Source organism: Hipposideros armiger, unplaced genomic scaffold (assembly GCF_001890085.2).
Source record: "Hipposideros armiger isolate ML-2016 unplaced genomic scaffold, ASM189008v1 scaffold_91, whole genome shotgun sequence".
Classification (NCBI taxonomy): domain Eukaryota; kingdom Metazoa; phylum Chordata; class Mammalia; order Chiroptera; family Hipposideridae; genus Hipposideros; species Hipposideros armiger.
In genome coordinates, this window is record NW_017731441.1 from 3,712,454 (window position 1) to 3,730,292 (window position 17,839).

A 17,839-nucleotide genomic window follows, 5' to 3' on the forward strand; every position below is an offset into this window, starting at 1 on the left:
AGAACCCTCCCAGCTCCTCCTCCATGGTGCACACTCAGAACCCTCCCAGCTCCTCCTCCATACAGCATACTCAGAAGACATGGAACTCTCCATCTGTCACAACCTCCTCTGCAGCCCAGCCCTGCCTGGCCTGGATAGTAACGAGGATGCCAACCTGGCTAGCACAGCTGGGAAATGTATTGCAGCATTTGGCTCTGTACTTGCTATAAGCTTTTTCTTGGCAATAGTTAGAATAACCTCTGGCACCCACGTGGAAGTCTAAGGAAACCACACCAGGAAACAGATGTATGCCTAGCTCTCCCTGGACAGAAGATGAACCCAAGGTGGTCAGAAAGCCCCTAAGATGCTGGGTTCTGTTGTGTGTTTCTCTGAGGGTTCCAGAGTGTTCAGCCCCAGAGCTCAGGATGTATCCCCCCCCTGCTTTTGGCTGTCCTGGCCTTCTCGAGAGAATTGAGGCTGGCTGGAGGAGACTTTCAGACGGCCAGGGGAGCATTCCACAGGAACATTCCAAAGCCGCCTCCACAGTGAACAAAAATCAGAAGCACCAAGGGAAATGCTGCTGTGACAGGGTGAGAAACGGATCAGGTCCCCACAGTGACTTTGGGACCCTGAAGCTGTATGAGGCCAGCATGGTGGACAGTATGGCGGCACTGTGCTTCCCACACTTCTCAAAGCTGTGTTTAGCCAAATGGGGGAGGAGAGGTGGGCATCAGAGTTGGGGTGAGACCTCCTGCTTATTGAGCAGAGGACATCCCTGCCAGGTCCTCCTGGTCAACATCAGAGTCTCCAGGAACTGGGCTGTCATGCCTCAGATGGATGGCCTGATGCTATGTCATACAGTTCCAAGCCCCGACTTGACCAGCCCAGTCCAACCAGGCCACCTGCCTGTCCCAGAGCCAACACAAGGGGCCTGGGTTTGGGGTCCACTTATAGTGTGACCTGGTGCGCATGTCCACCTCAGTCACAGACCAAGAGTAGGGAAACCCGCAGAACTGTGGGAAGAGGCTGGCTGAGGACGGTCCTTCCACACAGGACCTTGGCTAGAGACAAACGTTTCATGAGAACGTGGTTGGTTGGAGTGGCTCAGAGACTGCCTGACATGCGCTCCCCAAACATCTCTTATTTCTCATGCGCTGATATGGAAAATTACCTGAAGAACCTCTTAGACTAGTTTTCTGAAGTCAAGTCAACAGGGCTTCCATCCAGATGTTGCCAAAGGTTTAGAAAGAACAACCGCAGAAAACACGAAGCCAGCACAGTCTGATGGAGCTGCACCATGTTCCAATGGTGTGCCGGGGCAGAGAGGTTCTCCTGACACACACATGGGGTTGTGGGGTGGGCTGAGGAGCAAAGAAGTGGGTTCAGGCTAGTAGGAGCCCCAAAGATACTGGTGAGTGCTCCAAGGACCCCTGGTGACCCTCAGTAGGGCTCAGCCCAGCTACTCTGGCCAGCCCTGCGGTGACATTGGGGGCCTGACTACCTCTGCTTTCTGGTGTCCTCACCAAAGCACCTTTGTATCTTCACACCTCAGTTTATTCATCTTTGAGGTGAGCTTGGCCCAGGGTTTGGGGGTCCCTCCTGATGGTTGCCTGTGATTGCCAACTTCTCCCAGTATTGTGGGAACCCCCATCACTTCAAGGGTGTGCCATCCATCAGGTAAAGAGGAACAATTGTCTCCTCCTACCTGGGTGCATTCGGAGTCATTCCACCTCGGCAACAGCCAGGCAGGGGCCTCTGGTGTAGTCCTTCCCCTCTTTTCTGGAAACCTAGAGGCAAGTTTCTCCTTCCCCAGTGGTGCCATGGCCCACTTTGCTTTTCGTGTGCTCATCATTTAGCTGTGGGGGGGGGGATTCTTCAGGCTTCCATCCTCCCTTCCAACCCTTTCTTATCTCTGGTTCAAGTTGTGACTTATAAACTCATGTTCAGCAGCCAGGAGGATGTGAAGACACTGAAACCCAGACTGCCTGATTCTGTGCTTAGCTACTGAGGCTTTTAGGGATTAACTCCATAATGGTGAAATGCCACTTCACTGCCTCCTGAGGAACAAGATCTGAAAAGTAAACACAACCGAAACTTGCCCGACTGCCTCAGAAGACCCTGTCTTGGGGGAACCATTCAGTCATCGAATACAACTGCCACCAGATGCTGGAAACTTCCCTGGGACCCTCTGCTTGAAAGCCTGCCACAATGGCACCACCGGCTGTGGGCACACATCCTCTCCCCAACAGTCACAGCAGGCACAGAATGGATGTGTCCCACTGTAGCTTCCAACCTTGAGTCTTGGTGTCCCAAGACTTTTGCTCTATGTCAGAGTGTGAGGACTGTCTACTCCACTCCTCACTGACAGACCAGGAACCGAGGCACAGCGGGAGCTTCAGGAAGAATCAGGTCTCCCAATTCCAGCGCACTTGACACCAGACCAAGTGCCATTTCAGCGCTATTCACAGCCTCTCAGAGAAAATGTGAGGCTGAGAGGTGAAGGGGCTTGTCCAGGGAGAAACGAGCATATGCTGACCCTGAACTGTTTCATTTACCCACCTGCTGCCCTGCTCCAGAGGGGCGCCCAGGGGCCAGTCTGCCTCTTCCCGAGTAAAGTGGGCTCATATCCCTTACAGAGTGGCCAGCTCTGCCCAGGGTCAGCATTAGGGCAATTCCGGTGAGTGGGCAAAAGTGACAGTCATGTACAAGGCCTCCTGAGGCCGCAGACCAATAGCATCAATTCTTTCTTCTGTCCTTTTACCCCAAGCTGCTGAGTGCTAAAGATGCAAGGAGCAGACACTGCTGACACAGAGTTAAAAAGGTTTCTGTAAATATTTTATTTTTCCATATTTTTAGGTCAGAAAGAAGCATTTGGTAATAAAAATAACAGAATTATTTTCCTGGGTCCGCTCTGGCAGGCGCGGGCCTCCCGCCTCCACCCTCCGGTTGGCTCCTTGGAGCCCAGCTTCACGCAGGACGCTTTGGGGTGTGGGGGTGCGCTTCTGGGTCATTAACATTAGTCCTCTCAACTATTTACACATATATTACAAGGCAAAGAAAAGGTCTCAAAAGGAAACTCAGCTCGCAAGGATTCAGTGTTTTGGGGAGCTGCTCACGTAAGGCGGGCTGGGGTGACTGATGCCTTCCCTTCCTGGTTTTGAAAAGAAAGCATGAGGAGTGCTTTGTGGCTTCTCATCCTGCAGCAGTGGTCAGTCTAGGGGGTGGCCTGCTCGACCCGGGGGCAGGAGTGTGATGTGATGTCGCTGTGCTTGTAGGAGGCCTCATCCAGGTCCAGCGCCTTCTGGTTGACCTCCAGCGTCATGCAGCCATGGTAGAAGGCTGTGACTGGCGCTGAGGTCACCGGCACATCTGGGCCAGCAGGGAAAGAACAAACACCGTCTTAGGAGGCTCAGCTCCCCACCCTCTGCATCCCCCGCTGGCACCGTGCATCCCTCTCAGTTCCTGGACTTTCTCCTCAGGGGCACTGTTTCCTTTCCTTCCAGGACATTGCCATTCTGGCTTGGCTTGGCTACATGCCCGAAGGCAAGCACTAAACATCTGTCCATCAGGCTTTGGCAAGGCACCCTCCTCCCCCTTTAACCCGCCCCCCTCCCCACCGCCCCAGGACATATACACAGATAGTCAAATCAGTTAAATAAATATTATCTTCTTGGCCCAAATGAATCATTCATTCTGCAGGGCTTGCCGGCCTCTCTCACTCTCTTCAAAGCTTTGTTTATTAGAACTAAATGGAGTTTGTGTCTGGTAGCCAAGACAGAAATCCTGCTATCTGCAGCAAGTAAAAACCTGTGCTGGGCAATGAAGCAAATGGTCTGGCTTACATAAGCACCTGACTTTCGTCTGCCTTTTTGCCACTTTGCCCTGATCACTCGGCTCATGGCCAGAGGCAACATGGGCAAGCACACTCCATCTGATCAGACAAGAGTCCCTTTGGTCTGTAGGAGGTCCTTTCTGGACCCAGGAGGGGCTGGTGGTTACTCTGTCCACTGCCACGGCAGCTGGACACCTGGATTCAGGGAAGAGGCAAGCCTGGGGCACTGGGGCATGGCCCTTGATCAGTTGGCCCGTCCCCACGGGCCGTGGCCAGAGCCACTGTCTGATGCGTGCTCAGGTAGGTGCTCCTGGAGGATGCAGGTGAGGTGGGGCAGGTTCAGGCCAACGCTTGTCTCCAGTAATCACGTTCTCGGCCTCAACTGCTAAGCTGCTAAGCTGGCGTTGAACATGAAGGCACCACGATGCCAGCCAATAAACCTACCTGTATTTTCTCTTGCTTTAAAACAAAAAGTGCATCTCAGTACAGAAATGCCCAGGTTCAATTTGGGGTGAGCGAATTGGGTAGGGATGGTCAGAACAGCCGGTGCCTCTGCCCTCTGCGTGTGCAGCCCCCGGGGGTCCTACCTGGCAGCCCCCCGATGAAGGTGAGCACAGAACCCTGCAGGTGCCTCCCAAGGATGGCCAGACTCTCCTGCAGCTCTGCAGGGCTCACTTCGCTCTGTCCCTTGGTGCCATCGACTGCCAGGGTGGCCACTCCCTTCTTCACAGAGATGGTCACCACATGCTCCTGGCCATCACAGACCTTGATCTCCATCAGGGCCAGGGCGACGTTCTCCACGGCCAAGACGACCAGCTGCAGGGGAGAAGCATACCTAAGCATGCAGGCGTGGGGCCGCGCAGCCCCAAACTTGGACCCTTTCGTGTCCTGTCCTGGGCTAGAAGCTTTCGAGTCTCCCCCACATCCCGAGCCTGCCTTGGTGGTGGTGGGGGCCAGGAAGTGTCACAGGGCTCAGTGGGCCTGTGTTGTGCGTTCCTTGACTTGCTGGCGTGGGACTAAGTTTCTACATGTGTGAAGCGAGCGGGCCAGCCAGGAGGACTCCAGAGCCCCTTCCAACATGAGAGGATAAACAGATAAAGCAACACCATCCCAGGCCAGGAGTCAGGAGGGGTAACCATACATTCCAGTAATACAGAAAGAAGTGCACTGGCCTAAACGGAAACTGACTAGAAGCCATTAGTGTGCCTGTGACCAGGAACACAAGCCACGTCCACTTTTCCACATGAAACTGCCACATGAAGCCACCAACACTGAGCAGCCTGGGTGGGCAGCAAACACAAGCATCCCAGCAGGCAGCTGGGCCCTGCAGCCTGGGGTGCTCACACTGGGCAGAACACACTGACAGCACAGGCCAGAATCACACTCTGATATCAGAGCAGAAACAGTGTGATGAACATGGGCCAGAAACATGCTCTGATAACCCACAACTGAAACTTTATAGCATAGACATTCTCACCCTCCCCTCCCTCACTCTCGCTGCCTGGGTGGTCACCATAGGTTTTTATTCCAAATGCTGGGGACTGGAGTGAAAACAGCCCTGGACAGTGTGTGGACCCGTGCCTCGGTGGTGGTAAGTGAGTGTGGGTGCAGACTCAATCTGTTATTGCCTTATCCTGGTTAGCAGGAGAGCTCGATCGCCTTTGAGGGCAGGGTGACTTGGTGAACGTGTTCCCCTTTGGTTCAGCCATGTTTTCCCACTTTGAACAGAGGCGAAGAATGCAAAACTTATTTCTAGTGACTCTTAGCTATTCTCTGAGAAAACAGTAAGCCCAAGACCAGAGGTAGCCGATTAGTGTCAGGAGACAGTAGGGAGTGGTGGGGACTGCATTAAAGTGGACAGGGCAGGCCATGTGCAGGGGGCAGCTGTGCTCAGCACTCTGCCTCTGCCACCTATAGAGGGTCCAGGCTGTGTTTGCACATCTGACTTTTCAAGAGGCACTGGAAATCTCAGTTTATTAGTGAAAGCACCTGACTTAAATGTGAGCAACCAATTCAAATTGTTCTAAACTGAAGAGCTGGCCAGCTGTATAGACAGCACAGTCACCCCACCGTACAGTTGGCTCGCGGGCCCCTGGCCTCCCCAGCCCACAATGGCTTTGATATACAGTTGTGTCAGGTGACCTCATGTCAACAATGCCCCAAGCCAAGAGTGGCTGGTTCGATGCTGGTGAGGGTGGGAACAGAACTTCCGGAGGCAGGGAATGGGTGACCTGACTCTAGGAAAAGTGGTTGGCGCCCCAAGGGTAGACAGCCCCAATGGTTGTTTGCTGAATGCTGGGGCAGCCCCTCTACCCTTGGGGCAGCACACGAGTGGTACCTGCTTTTTGAGCTTCTTGGTGGAGTGGTAGTCGACCAGAGCCAGGGAGAGGGCAACAGTGTGGTTGTCACCCACCAGTGCAAACAGCACTCCCGTGTCGGTGGCGGGGCGGATCTGAGCCACGACCTCTATTTCCCAGGTTGTTTCGGTCCCGAAGTCTGGAGACGTTCGTGCTGCAATGAAGGCGGCGCATCAGGAAGCAATACAAACGAGGGAAAGGTGGGAGTGAGCAGACTGCAGCAGCGACAGCTCCATGCCCTGCCCTCGGTGGCACAGATGCTGGCCTGCTGCAGAAGCAGGTAGGAAGCTGCGTGATGATTCAATGCTGAGTTTTTAAGAGGCCATCACTGAGCCAACAGCCCATAGCTGGGAAGTGACAAGACAACTCGGGCACTCGATTCAGGCTCCGTCCAGTCGAAAGGCACTGGGCCCACCGGAGGATGGCTACTTCCTTCCTGGCCATGCCAGTGCCCTGATCTCCTGAACACCCCTTCGAGTGACTACCAGACCAGCCATTCACACCTGCTGTTACCTCAGGTACAGGTGTGCCACGTGGGCCGTGGACTTCCACCTCCCCTGGGCTCCTTCACTTCCTCTCTTGCAGCATTCAGCTCTTAGCGCAGAATGTGTTAGAGCTTCACAGTTCAATCCCGCTGTATCTCACCTATGACTTTCAGGCAGTTCTGCCAGGTTGGAAGTACTTTGGAGCATTTAAAATGCAATGCAAATGGAATCTGCCACGAGCATCATTCCAACAGACTATATACAATTTTATGTTCTGAATTGCAACGTTTTTACTATTCTAATGCCTCAGTGAAGCGACTGACTATTCATTATGATGTATCCTATCTAAAGCATCTAAATGAAATACGTATACGATATTTATATGTATAGTTTACACAAACAGTTCCAAAAAACACATTTTGGTAGAAAGGGCTGGATCCTGGTTCTCCAAGGGCAAACACCACCCCGTGTGTCCTCCCTATGTTTGAATCATCTGCTGATGAAGAAGTCAGAAGAAAACCTCCACTCTCTTGGTTTTTAAGTGTTTCTATCTCACAAGAACTTCAAAGTCCTGATGAAGGGGTGTGTTTAGACAGAATGACATTGACGCAATGTCTGCACATATTCAAGCTCAGGCTGCCGTTAGTGTGAAGGGTGTATATGACCCAGGTTTCCATCTCTTCCCCACTGGACTGTGAGCTCCTCGAATGATGTGTGGGTCCTTGTCCCTAAGTGGCATCTATTATAGTCAGTTCTCAATAATTGTTCATTGAATTAAATACACATAGAACTGGAAAAAGATAACCAAATATATATATATATATTTTTTTTCCAGTTCTATGTGTATTTACATATATAGCATTTTCCTCTGTTACCAAGTTTTCCCTTTATTTGTGAGGGAAGAGAGGAGTGTTCTCTGGTAAGTTTCCCCTCTGATGGGATTTAGGCACATAGCAGGTTGTCAGCTCATTTTTAAAGGCACCAGCGCCTCAGTTCTCCTTGAGAAGTTTTCTCAGACACAGGATGGGATTTACCACACACCCACTCCAGCCCAAGGCTTCTCAGCCCTCGAGACCTAGTGCATCCAAACCAATTTTGAACTGCTGCGGAGTGCAAGAGTATAGAACCAGTAATTTCCCAATGAGTCTTTTCTGTATGGTAAAGTGGACATTGATGGACTATTCAAGGTTTATGAAGAATGCATAGAGTTGTAAATACCATTCATTCAGACTTTGCTGTCCTAGAACTTACAGGTCAAAACCACACAGCAAAATTGGTAAGCAGTCTTTGTACGTACAGTAATGGGAACATTTGCAGTCAGCAGAGATTATACCTGTGATGTCTTTGTTACACCATGAAAAATGTTTATAATATTAAGTGAAAAAAGAATTAAATGTCTTATATTACATGATTTTATATTAAACATTATAGAGATGTTCTAGATTGGTATGTATAAAGATGAAGATTAAAGGAATAATATACGTATTGTATTAGGAGGTGCAATTAGAAGTGAATGGTTCTTTTCTCAAACCTACCTTTAATGACATGGTAATGCTTCTGACAATTAAAGCAAAGATACAAAGGGGGATGGTGATACAGGGTTCTGAGAGGATGGCCTGTCTTGCTAAGGAGGGAGGAGCAGGTCTCCTCTCCTCCGAGCTGGATGCATCCTCCTTGAACTTGGAGGTTCCACTAGGTGCTGGAGGTGACATGTGAGGTGAGGTCTGAAGGAGGGAGTGTGCTGCCTGCCATCCTGAGCTGATGAGCAGGGGGAAAACTGAGTGTGAGTATTCAACCATAAATAGCTCAGAATTTAGGAACAAAAGGGCTGGGGGTGCCCCAGCGGGACCCTCGCAGTGTGGGAATGAGGAGAGAGGTACGGCATTGCCAGAAATGGCCCCAGGAGAGATGGCCGTTGCAGCAATGTCGGGAGGCTAGGCAGCAGCGGGCTATGGAGAAGGGAGCATGAGGAGCCCCACAGAGCCTGCCTACACCAAGGTGTCAGCAGGAGCCACACAGGCCCGGGAAGCACCTGTAAGAGCTGTCAGACAGGCAAGGCTCTGGACGTGGGCTCCAGGGAGCTTTCGAACCCGCCCTAAAGAGCCTGCACAATTCTGCACATGTATGTTTTCCTGGGCCAGGATACATGGCTCTCCTAACATTCTCAGGCTCACAAGCTACTAAGATCTAGGAACCCAGGCGTAGTGACAACAATAAGGGCTCCAGCTGGAATAGGCTCAAGAAACAAAGATTAATTTAAAACCTATCTAAGCAGAAGATTCAGGAAAATCTTGTGAGTCCAGAGTCAAACAACAGAATTGCTTATCCATCTACCACCAATCAAACTGTTCACGCTGACGCCCTCAGAAAAGAGTTTTTATCATCCGGGCAATTGATAACATATGTGATTTGGAACGTTAATTCATTTCATGTAAAGTTTATGTTTAAGTGAATGCTCATTTATCAGCATGTTAGGATTATTTGTTTTTTACTGTAAATTGTCACTAATTTGATAATAAAAGGAAAGAGATAGATGTGTTTTGTTTTAAGAAATTAAGGGCCCTGCTTTACAGAAGCCGGGGGGTGGGGGGGGCGCCTCTGGCCTGACCCTCTGCCCCCTGCAGCTACACTCACTCCCTAAATGATTATCACTGATGGACAGGGATTACCAGCTAACCTCAGGCCCAACCCCTCCAGCTTCCCACACATAAACTCAGTGTGTGCAAACAGTGTTTGGGAGGCCCTGGGCCCACCCTCACCTGCCCACATCCTCTAGTCTGTGCCATTTCCTGCCTTCTTTCTGCTACATGTATATATTACACACCAGCTTCATGTTGCTTTTGAGTTCATTTTCTTTTTTTGGGTATAAAGGAAAAACTCCTTTGTTGCTTTCAACACTGGCTTGATAAACCTCAATTCTTTTTTTTTTTTAAACCCTTGGCAACCTACCGCCACAGGGGCCGCAGCCCATGCCGTCGCCGGCGACCCACGGCAGCCCAGCTCCAGGGTGAGCTGCCGCCCAGCATCTTAGCTGTGGAGGGCAGCGTCACTGGCCCTCACATGTGGGATCCGAACCGGGGCCCTCTGGCGTCCCAAGCCAGCTCCCTACCATCGCGCCACTCGGCCAGCCCAAGCCTCAATTCTTTTGAGAATGTCAGCCTTCCTGGCAGAGTTACTGGGCTGGGTCACCTGCTTCAACTCATGCTAGATGGCCCTTTCTCCTTCTGCTCTTCTCCCCTTTCTTTTAAAACTTGAGTTCACTGGAGTCCTTGAGGCTGTGACACTGATTTTTAGATACTGCTCCCTTTTTACTCCTCATGAGTCACTGGTGTTTGCAATTTCAAGTACATTTTTGAGAGCTTCTCCGTCTACTTGGACAAACCTAAGCTTGACTTGTCTCAGAACTTTCTGCAAAGCACCCTCTTAGATCCTTCACATCCTACCCAGCCACCCCATCTCAGCCACCACAGCACGAGCAGGTCAGCCGTCTTCTCTCCATCTGTCATCTCTTGCTCACTGGCTAACTCAAAACAGACAAGGAGTGGCACCCCTGAGAGGTGAGGCCTGTGCCTGCACTCTGCTGCATGCTGTCCCAGAGCCTGTGGTGGGCACCAGCTTACCCCTGGATAAGAAGCTGTTTCTTGCTGTTTCTATTTTTTGGTATATATTGGCTTAAAGCACAGCCACAGCCATCCCAACAGAGAGCCACGACTTACCATAATCTAGGCTATAGAAAGCAAATCCGTTCCCAGGGAAGAAGGACCCTTTCTCAGTCACAGAGAAGCACTGCATTTTCGTGTTCACTTTCACTGTTTCTTGGATGGCGGTGTTTTCACCGTTCAACCAGTTCCAGCTCCGCATACAGCCATCGAGACGGGGGTTTATCTGGAAAGACAGAGAAATCCCAGTGACATCCTAGAAGCCACATAGACTCCCAGGTACCATGACGAGAGGCCATGTGGCTGGTGCCACCCTCGTTAGATGAATGGGGCACCCTGTTGGCTCAGGCATGTGAAAATTACTGCAAAATGGACAAATCCTACTTGCGGAGGTTATTTATTTCATAAAAGGGCTCTGCACTTGAAAAATGCTTCACTGCAGGCTACCTTCGAGTGTAGCAAACGCGATGCGTCCTCTTTCCATTGCAGGGTAAGGAGAACATGTATTGTGTGGTGAACCCCACCTGCTCTGTCTGCATCTCATAACACACACTCCTAAAACAGAGTGGAGAGCACTGACGACCTACTGAAAGGATGTGGGACGAGGTGACACTGATACAGCAGTTGTGCCTGGTATTCTTACCTGCCACCCAAGAAGCACCTGTGGAAACGTTAAGTAAGTCCAAGGGCTGGGAATACTAATTCCAGCCCAGACTTCCACTTGCTATGTGGTTTCGAGCAAATGAGGGCACCTCAGCTTTTATCTATAAAATGAGGAGGCATAAGGAGTGTAAATGGTAACTATGGGATGGAAGCCCTAGAATGGAATCTGATGCTAGAGAGTATGTGCAGGACACCCCTCCTCCACCCCCTGGAGGGGACACAGTGCTCATACCACCCACCATTCAGAACACCAACATGCTCATGACTCATTTCTCCTAATTGGTGAAATCACCATCACAATACCAAGGATTACGGCCACTGACACCAGCATGCTGGGAGATGGAGAAACACAGGTGAGGGAGCAAAGGCGTGTGGTGTAGGGAAGGGTGAGAAGGGGCAGGGCTGAAAAATGACCAGTACTGACCTCCCCATTAGGTCTTTTTCCCCTATGGAAATCCTGGCAGCGTTAACAACCCAAATGTTCCTGGGCATTGTCCAAAAAAGTTGATTGCTTAAAGAAAAATTTCATTGTGTTTATCTCCACTGCAAATAGACATTTTTATTATCAATTCAGATGAAAACTCAAATGAGTCTCATAGAAAGAGATGGTGGGACTAATGATAGAAGCTGCACCCTGCTGTTTGTTAATTTCTGGGAAAACTTCCAGGTCCTTCCTCTGGGTCCTTTGCCAAACCTGGTGAGCGTTAAACATATGGCGGCTCATGGCTAAACGCTGTCTTCAGACCGACCCCAGGCTCTGACCCCAGGGACTAATGACGGCACTTACAGGCTGGACAAGGTCTTTCTCCTTGAAAGGAATGCCTCCCACGGTAAGGTTCAGATGGTACAGTCCTTTGTCCAGCTGAAAGAGGTCCCCAGCCACTGCAATCTTCATAACAGCATCCTTGTTCACCTTGATGACCAGATTCTGCTCCAGCTCCTCAATGGAGATCTGAAGAAAACCAGCACTTTGAGAGGTGGGAGTGTACCTTCTGAGGGGCACCCAACTTCAGGGGGACCACATTCATCACCACCTAGGACCAAGAGACACCCAAACTCAGGGGGGACCATGTTTCCATCATCATCAAGAGCCCAGAGACACCCAAACACAGGAGGACAACGTTCATCACCACCTGGGATCAAGAGCACCCAACCTATGGGTGACTATACTCATCACCTACACCTCCTCCCTGCCTGTGTGCCCACACGACCTCCATGCAGCTGGTGGTGTGGCTCAGGCCCTGACAGCTTCCCTCCCAGCACTTCCCCTTTTCAGTTCCTTTCCCTACAAGGGAACCACTTGGAGCCACTTTTCTCATCTCTTATCTCAGGGCCCTTCCCTAAGCCTCAGCCAGGGAGTGGGAATCGTGCCTGACATCACCACCCCACTGGGTCAGCCCTGATGTTATCACCCCACTGGGTCAGCGCTGATGTCACCACCTCACTGGGTCAGCCCAATGTCATCACCACCCCAGTGGGTCAGCCCTGATGTCACCACCCCACTAAGGTCAGCCCTGATGTTGCTGCTCCCCCATTTTGGTCCTTCCTATCCTCAGCTGAGCACCATTGAAAGTAGGAAAACATATTTTGTTTCTAAATCTCCAACAGTTAATTCCATGCCTGGCATACACTGAATGCTGAATGAACACATGAGCTCATTCTAAAACTTTCCATTCTTTTCTACTTTCCGTGTAGAAAAAAATTAAAAACCTATCACTCTATGTGCTATGTATCTTTCTAATTCTCTAGAAGTCTATCAATTTCCTTTTGGGCTAAAGTGGAGAAACAGTGAGGTACTTGGGTCTGAATTCGGTCAAAAGAATATGGTGTCTGTGTGTGGGGCGCTGCTGGGGCAGGGGACTGGTTAGAAATGGTAGAATAAAGAGGAATCATCACAGAGCTGACCCTGACCTGCTCCTTAATGACCGGTTCATGTCTCGGGGTGGGGCGGCAGCTGTGTTGATCAACAAGCTTCCTCCAGCTTTCTCAGCTTTGGGGCACTATCCCCAGCCCCATCCAGGACCCCTCGCGCCCAACAACGGCGGGGCACTGATTTCCCTCATGTGGAATGTCTGCACCCCCTAAGGCTGCTTCCTTCCAGATTTATTGTTTTATCTGTAGCATTGGTCATGGCACCCTTCTCACTGCTTTGGAGATACTTATGCTTTAAGAAGTTAGGAAAGAAGGCACTAAACATTACTTGACAAGATGGAAATGTTAGCAAACATTGCAATGTTTTTATTCACAGAGGCCGGGATGAAATTTTCCATTTTATCTTCACTTCTAAAGGAAAAGAGAATGCTTTTCCCATTCATCTTTCCAGTATTTACTTCTAAAAACCCACTTCCAATTAGGGAGCCTCTGAATTGTTGGAGGGAGTCTGTTGTATCACAGGCTGCTTTGCTCCAGGAGCTGGGATGCACGACAGGGCAGTGTGCTCCAAAGCCAACAGCCGGACAGCTGCCCCCAGGTGCAGGTCCAACCAGGACATTCCCCATAAAGAGGCATCTGAGTGTGAGTGCACTTGGATTTCGGCAGGACCACAGCAGGCTCCAGAAGCCAGAGCCCGAGATGGTGTCAATGTGTCACATCTGACCCTGCCTGACACCAATGGGTGAGTTGCTGGAGCCTGGTCAGGTGACATGTAGATAAGAGCAGGTGCCCAGACCTCAATCCAGTGTTCTCAGCTGCAGCACTATTAACAGTCTGAACTGGAGGGTTCTCTGCGGTGGGGCATCCTGTGCCCTCAGAGTACCTGGCAGCCCCTGGCTCCACCCAGTGCCAGGACCCCCCCACCTGCCAAACTGTCTCCAGACACAGCCAGGTGTCCCACAGTGGAACCACCCCTGCTGAGAATCATGGCTGTCAAGGTGGGGGCCACACTCTGGTTTACATGATGAGATAACGCCCCATTAGAGGGTAAGCTTCTGAGGGGCCTGTCCTGCCACGCACAGTACCCACTAATGCTGTGTGTGAGTGCATGAGTAACTGCCGGGAGCCCTCAGCCTAGGAGACTCCAGGCCAGCCCAGGAGGGGCACCGGTGGCCACACTCACCGTCTGCCACATGCCATGGTTGATGACGGGCCCGCTGCTGGTGACGCGGCCGACGCCATGGTAGCGGAGCTGCAGCTCCAGTCGGCCGCCCCGCATACCCAGGACAATCCAGGTGCTGTCTCGATGGCCTCCAGCAAAGAAGAGGATACCTTCGGGGTCAAAGGTCCTGAAGTCGAACTCCGCCACCAGTCTGGGCACCAGCACAGAGAAACAAATCAGTCACGAGAAGGTGGGCAGCTCACGGCCTCCTTCCCTGTGAGAGAGCTCCAACTGGCCTTAGAAAGAGCAGCAGGTAAGCAGGCCAGGGTCACATGGCAAACCCAGGCCATGCGCCCCTGCAGACACTAGAAGCAGAGCTCCTATGGGAGACATCCTGCTGGTACTGACCCAGAGCCCATCACTGAAACTGCACTGTGGCTGCATCTGTGTCAAGACTGAGCCGATGGCCAGAATGGCCAGGACCCTTCTGAGTGTCAGCCTGGGTACACGGGGACATGGAGCCATCAGGCAGCCATTTCCCTGGGGCCCTCTTGGGTTTGTTTTGCTTTGTGTAAGCCACCTTCTCACCTCGTGGGCTGCAGCCTTTTGAAGCGCAGCCTGATCACCGGTGTCCCTCTGAACATGCGGCCCAGGTACAAAGACTTCATGCTTTTGGCCACATTGAAAGGCACACAGGGCAAAATGTCCTGTCAGAATGGGAGCAAGGAGTGTCAGGTGGGGGCATACCCTGGTGCAGCCCCTCTCCCACTGACTGATGCAGGGCCTCTCAGAACACCAGACCTGCCCTCTGTGTCTGCCCACAGCCTCCTCCCAGCATGGGCCCTTTGCACACACACAGGTAGTTTGTGGACGTCAGAGCCGGGTTCTTGCGTAAACACCCAGAGATTCTATGATAACCTGAGCAGCCGTGGTGGATTCCAGGTGAGGCTCGCTTAAGTCTCTCCAGAAGCCTTGGGCTCCTGTGCTTACAGTTGTACATCCCATAGCGCTACTTTCTGGTATGCTACTGCCTTCCCTCCCTGATAATTTCCATCTTACTTTTATTTAATTATGAAATATGAGGTCTGACAATTAAGTTTGCGAACTTGCCACCGTGCGCTTACATTGGCAGCACTGTACAAACAGCTCAGTAATGTTTCATAACCTTGGTATATCAGTGTCTCATGGCTGTGTTTGTGTCAAGGTGTGGTGGTGTCTTGCTGAGTGGCATTTATTATTGTTGTTGCGTGTTTTTGTGTGCCATCGTGAGAATGTCTGAGCTTGAATTAGAACAATGAACAAACATTAAATTTCTTGTTAAACTTGGCAAGAGTAGAAGTGAAATCAGGGACATGTTAGTCCAAGTTTATGGGGATAATGCCATGAAGAAAGTGGCAGTGTACAAATGGATTAAACGTTTTTCTGAGGGAAGAGAATGCGTCACTGATGAAGAGAGGTCAGGGCCACCAGTAACGAGCAGAACTGATGAAAACATTGCAAAAGTTAGTCGAATTGTGTATCAAAATGATCAGCTGACTGTGAAAAGCATAGCAAACCAAGTAAACATCGATAGAGAAACAGTTAGGAAAATCTTAACTGACAATCTTGGCAGGAGAAAGGTGTGTGCAAAAATGGTCCCCAAGGAGCTCACTGATGAACAAAAGCAAAGGAGAGTTGAAGTTTGCCAAGAGCTTTTGGAGAGGCAGGGCGATGTTTTGGGCTGTGGTATCACTGGTGATGAACCATGGCTGTACCAATGCAACCCTGAAACAAAGCGCACAAGTGCACAACGGCAGTCAGCCAATTCTCCACGATCAAAAAATTTCCGTCAGTCCAAATCAAGAGTCAAAACAATGTCTCTAACCTTCTTTTGATATCAGAGGGATTATTCATTATGAATTTGTACCAACTGGACAGTTAACCAAGTTTACTATTTGGAAGTGCTAAAAAGGCTGCATGAAAAAGTTAGACAAAAATGACCTGAACTTTTCGCCAGCAATTCATGGCTCTTGCATCACGACAACGCACCAGCTCACACAGCACTGTCTGTGAGGGAGTTTCTAGCCAGTAAACAAATAACTGTATTGGAACACCCTCCCCACTCACCTGATCTGACCCCCAATGACTTCTTTCTTTACCTGAAGATAAAGGAAATATTGAAAGCAAGACATTTTGATGACATTCAGGACATCAAGGGTAATACGATGACAGCTCTGATGGCCATTCCAGAAAAAGAGTTCCAGAGTTGCATTGAAGGGTGGACTAGGCACTGGCATCAGTGCATAGCTTCCCAAGGGGAGTACTTCGAAGGTGACCATAGTGATATTCAGCAATGAGGTATGTAGCACTTTTTGTAAGATGAGTTCGCGAACTTAGTTGTCAGACCGAATATTTCAAACATAGAAAATCACAGAGAATAATAAAAACAACTACAATATATTGTAAAATAAATAAAATATGAGGGCTTGGAGGCTGTTGTTTCTAGAAAGTTCCTTGCTCTAGGATGCAGCTTCTCCACTGCCCAGAGTGAGCACAGCAGTGTGAGCCCCCAGGGGGTTCGTCAGGGGCCGGCCAGAGCAGGCCGGCTTCCCCTCATTCCCAGTAAGGAGGCATTGATTACACACCCACCTGAGAAACCGAACAAGCACGACGGGGCAAGGAAACGCTCACTCATGTGTGAACGAATCACACTGTGGGTCCACACCACCTGGTCAGCGGTGGAGTAGGGAGTTGCTGCAGCAATTTCATAAATACAGCCATGCATGTCTCCTATCCCACATCTACCCATGGGGCCCCAAGAATACCAGGACTTTCATCAGAAGCATTTCTCCCAGCAAACCTCCTTGCCAGTGGCTAATGGGCCACAAGCAGAGCCCATTTGGGCAGCCCACTCAAGTCTGGCAATCTGGTTGGAGTGTCCTGGCCAAAGGCGGGGCATTACCTCACAGGTGTTCATGTCCTGGGACAGCTTGAGGCCCCCACGCCCATTGCAGTGGCAGGTGTAGGTCCCTGGGGAGTTGACACAGGCCTGCTCACAACGTTGCTCTGCACACTCGTCCACATCTGCAGGCCACAAGGGAAATGTCCTCAACCTCACTGTGTAATCGCATGTGCTTTCTTTCTGATTACACACATGGCATGTTCCCCGTGAAAATGGATTCTAAACTGTGTGACTCAGAAGACACTTAGCCCTGAGACCTCTACTCTCACAGCTCCCACTCCAGCCTCCGTGGCCATGCTTACTGCCCAAGCACAGCCAGTCTCAGGCACCTGCACTCCCTCTGATCTTTCCTGAGGGAAGGAGTTACTGTACAAGGTGAAGGAGGGTGTTTAGACAAGCTAAGCCCACCGCATGCTACCAGGTCAGCATACAAAGCACATCCATGCAACCCTTGGCCTGAAGGGTCTGGTGCAGGTTTGTGGCATTGACAGGTGTCCCCAGGGTTTTGGAGAGGCCGAGGGACTTCCCGGGAGAGGAGACAGAGGCCAGGACCATCCCATCTTCTCCCTCATGGAGCGAGCAGCCACAGGGCACCAGGCAGGAAGCTGATGAGACAGAGCATCTCCCTGCGCTCCCCGAGGACATGGCTGGGACTCAGCAGAGGAAGTAAGAGCTCATAGGCCTGTCCCCAAATACAGCAGGTTGAGCTGAGGATGGAGAGAAGCCTGGGTCTGCCACAGGAGCACAGTGGCATTTCCTTCTCGAATCTTTTCTCTGTGGCAGGTTGGAGAAGGTGCCCAGTTGTATCAAAAAGCACAGTTGTGTGCATATGTGTGTGGTGTGCACATGAGTGATGTGTGTTGCACGTGCACTGTCTGTACATCAGAGT

The 17,839-nt window shown here is 50.8% G+C and overlaps 1 protein-coding gene across 1 annotated transcript in view; it reads right to left on the reverse strand.

The window, feature by feature from the left end:
* Positions 1-2,798: 2,798 nt before the first annotated feature.
* Positions 2,799-17,839, reverse strand: part of GAS6 (growth arrest specific 6) — a 44,661-nt gene continuing 29,620 nt past the window's right edge. Inside the window, exons 8-15 of the mRNA XM_019644833.1 lie at positions 16,951-17,072; positions 14,598-14,716; positions 14,031-14,220; positions 11,763-11,927; positions 10,370-10,538; positions 6,150-6,322; positions 4,399-4,627; positions 2,799-3,348 (exon numbers count right to left, since the gene is read on the reverse strand). Coding sequence (XP_019500378.1) covers positions 3,194-3,348; positions 4,399-4,627; positions 6,150-6,322; positions 10,370-10,538; positions 11,763-11,927; positions 14,031-14,220; positions 14,598-14,716; positions 16,951-17,072 — 1,322 coding nt within the window. The 3' untranslated portion in view covers positions 2,799-3,193. The remainder of the gene's footprint in view (positions 3,349-4,398; positions 4,628-6,149; positions 6,323-10,369; positions 10,539-11,762; positions 11,928-14,030; positions 14,221-14,597; positions 14,717-16,950; positions 17,073-17,839) is intronic.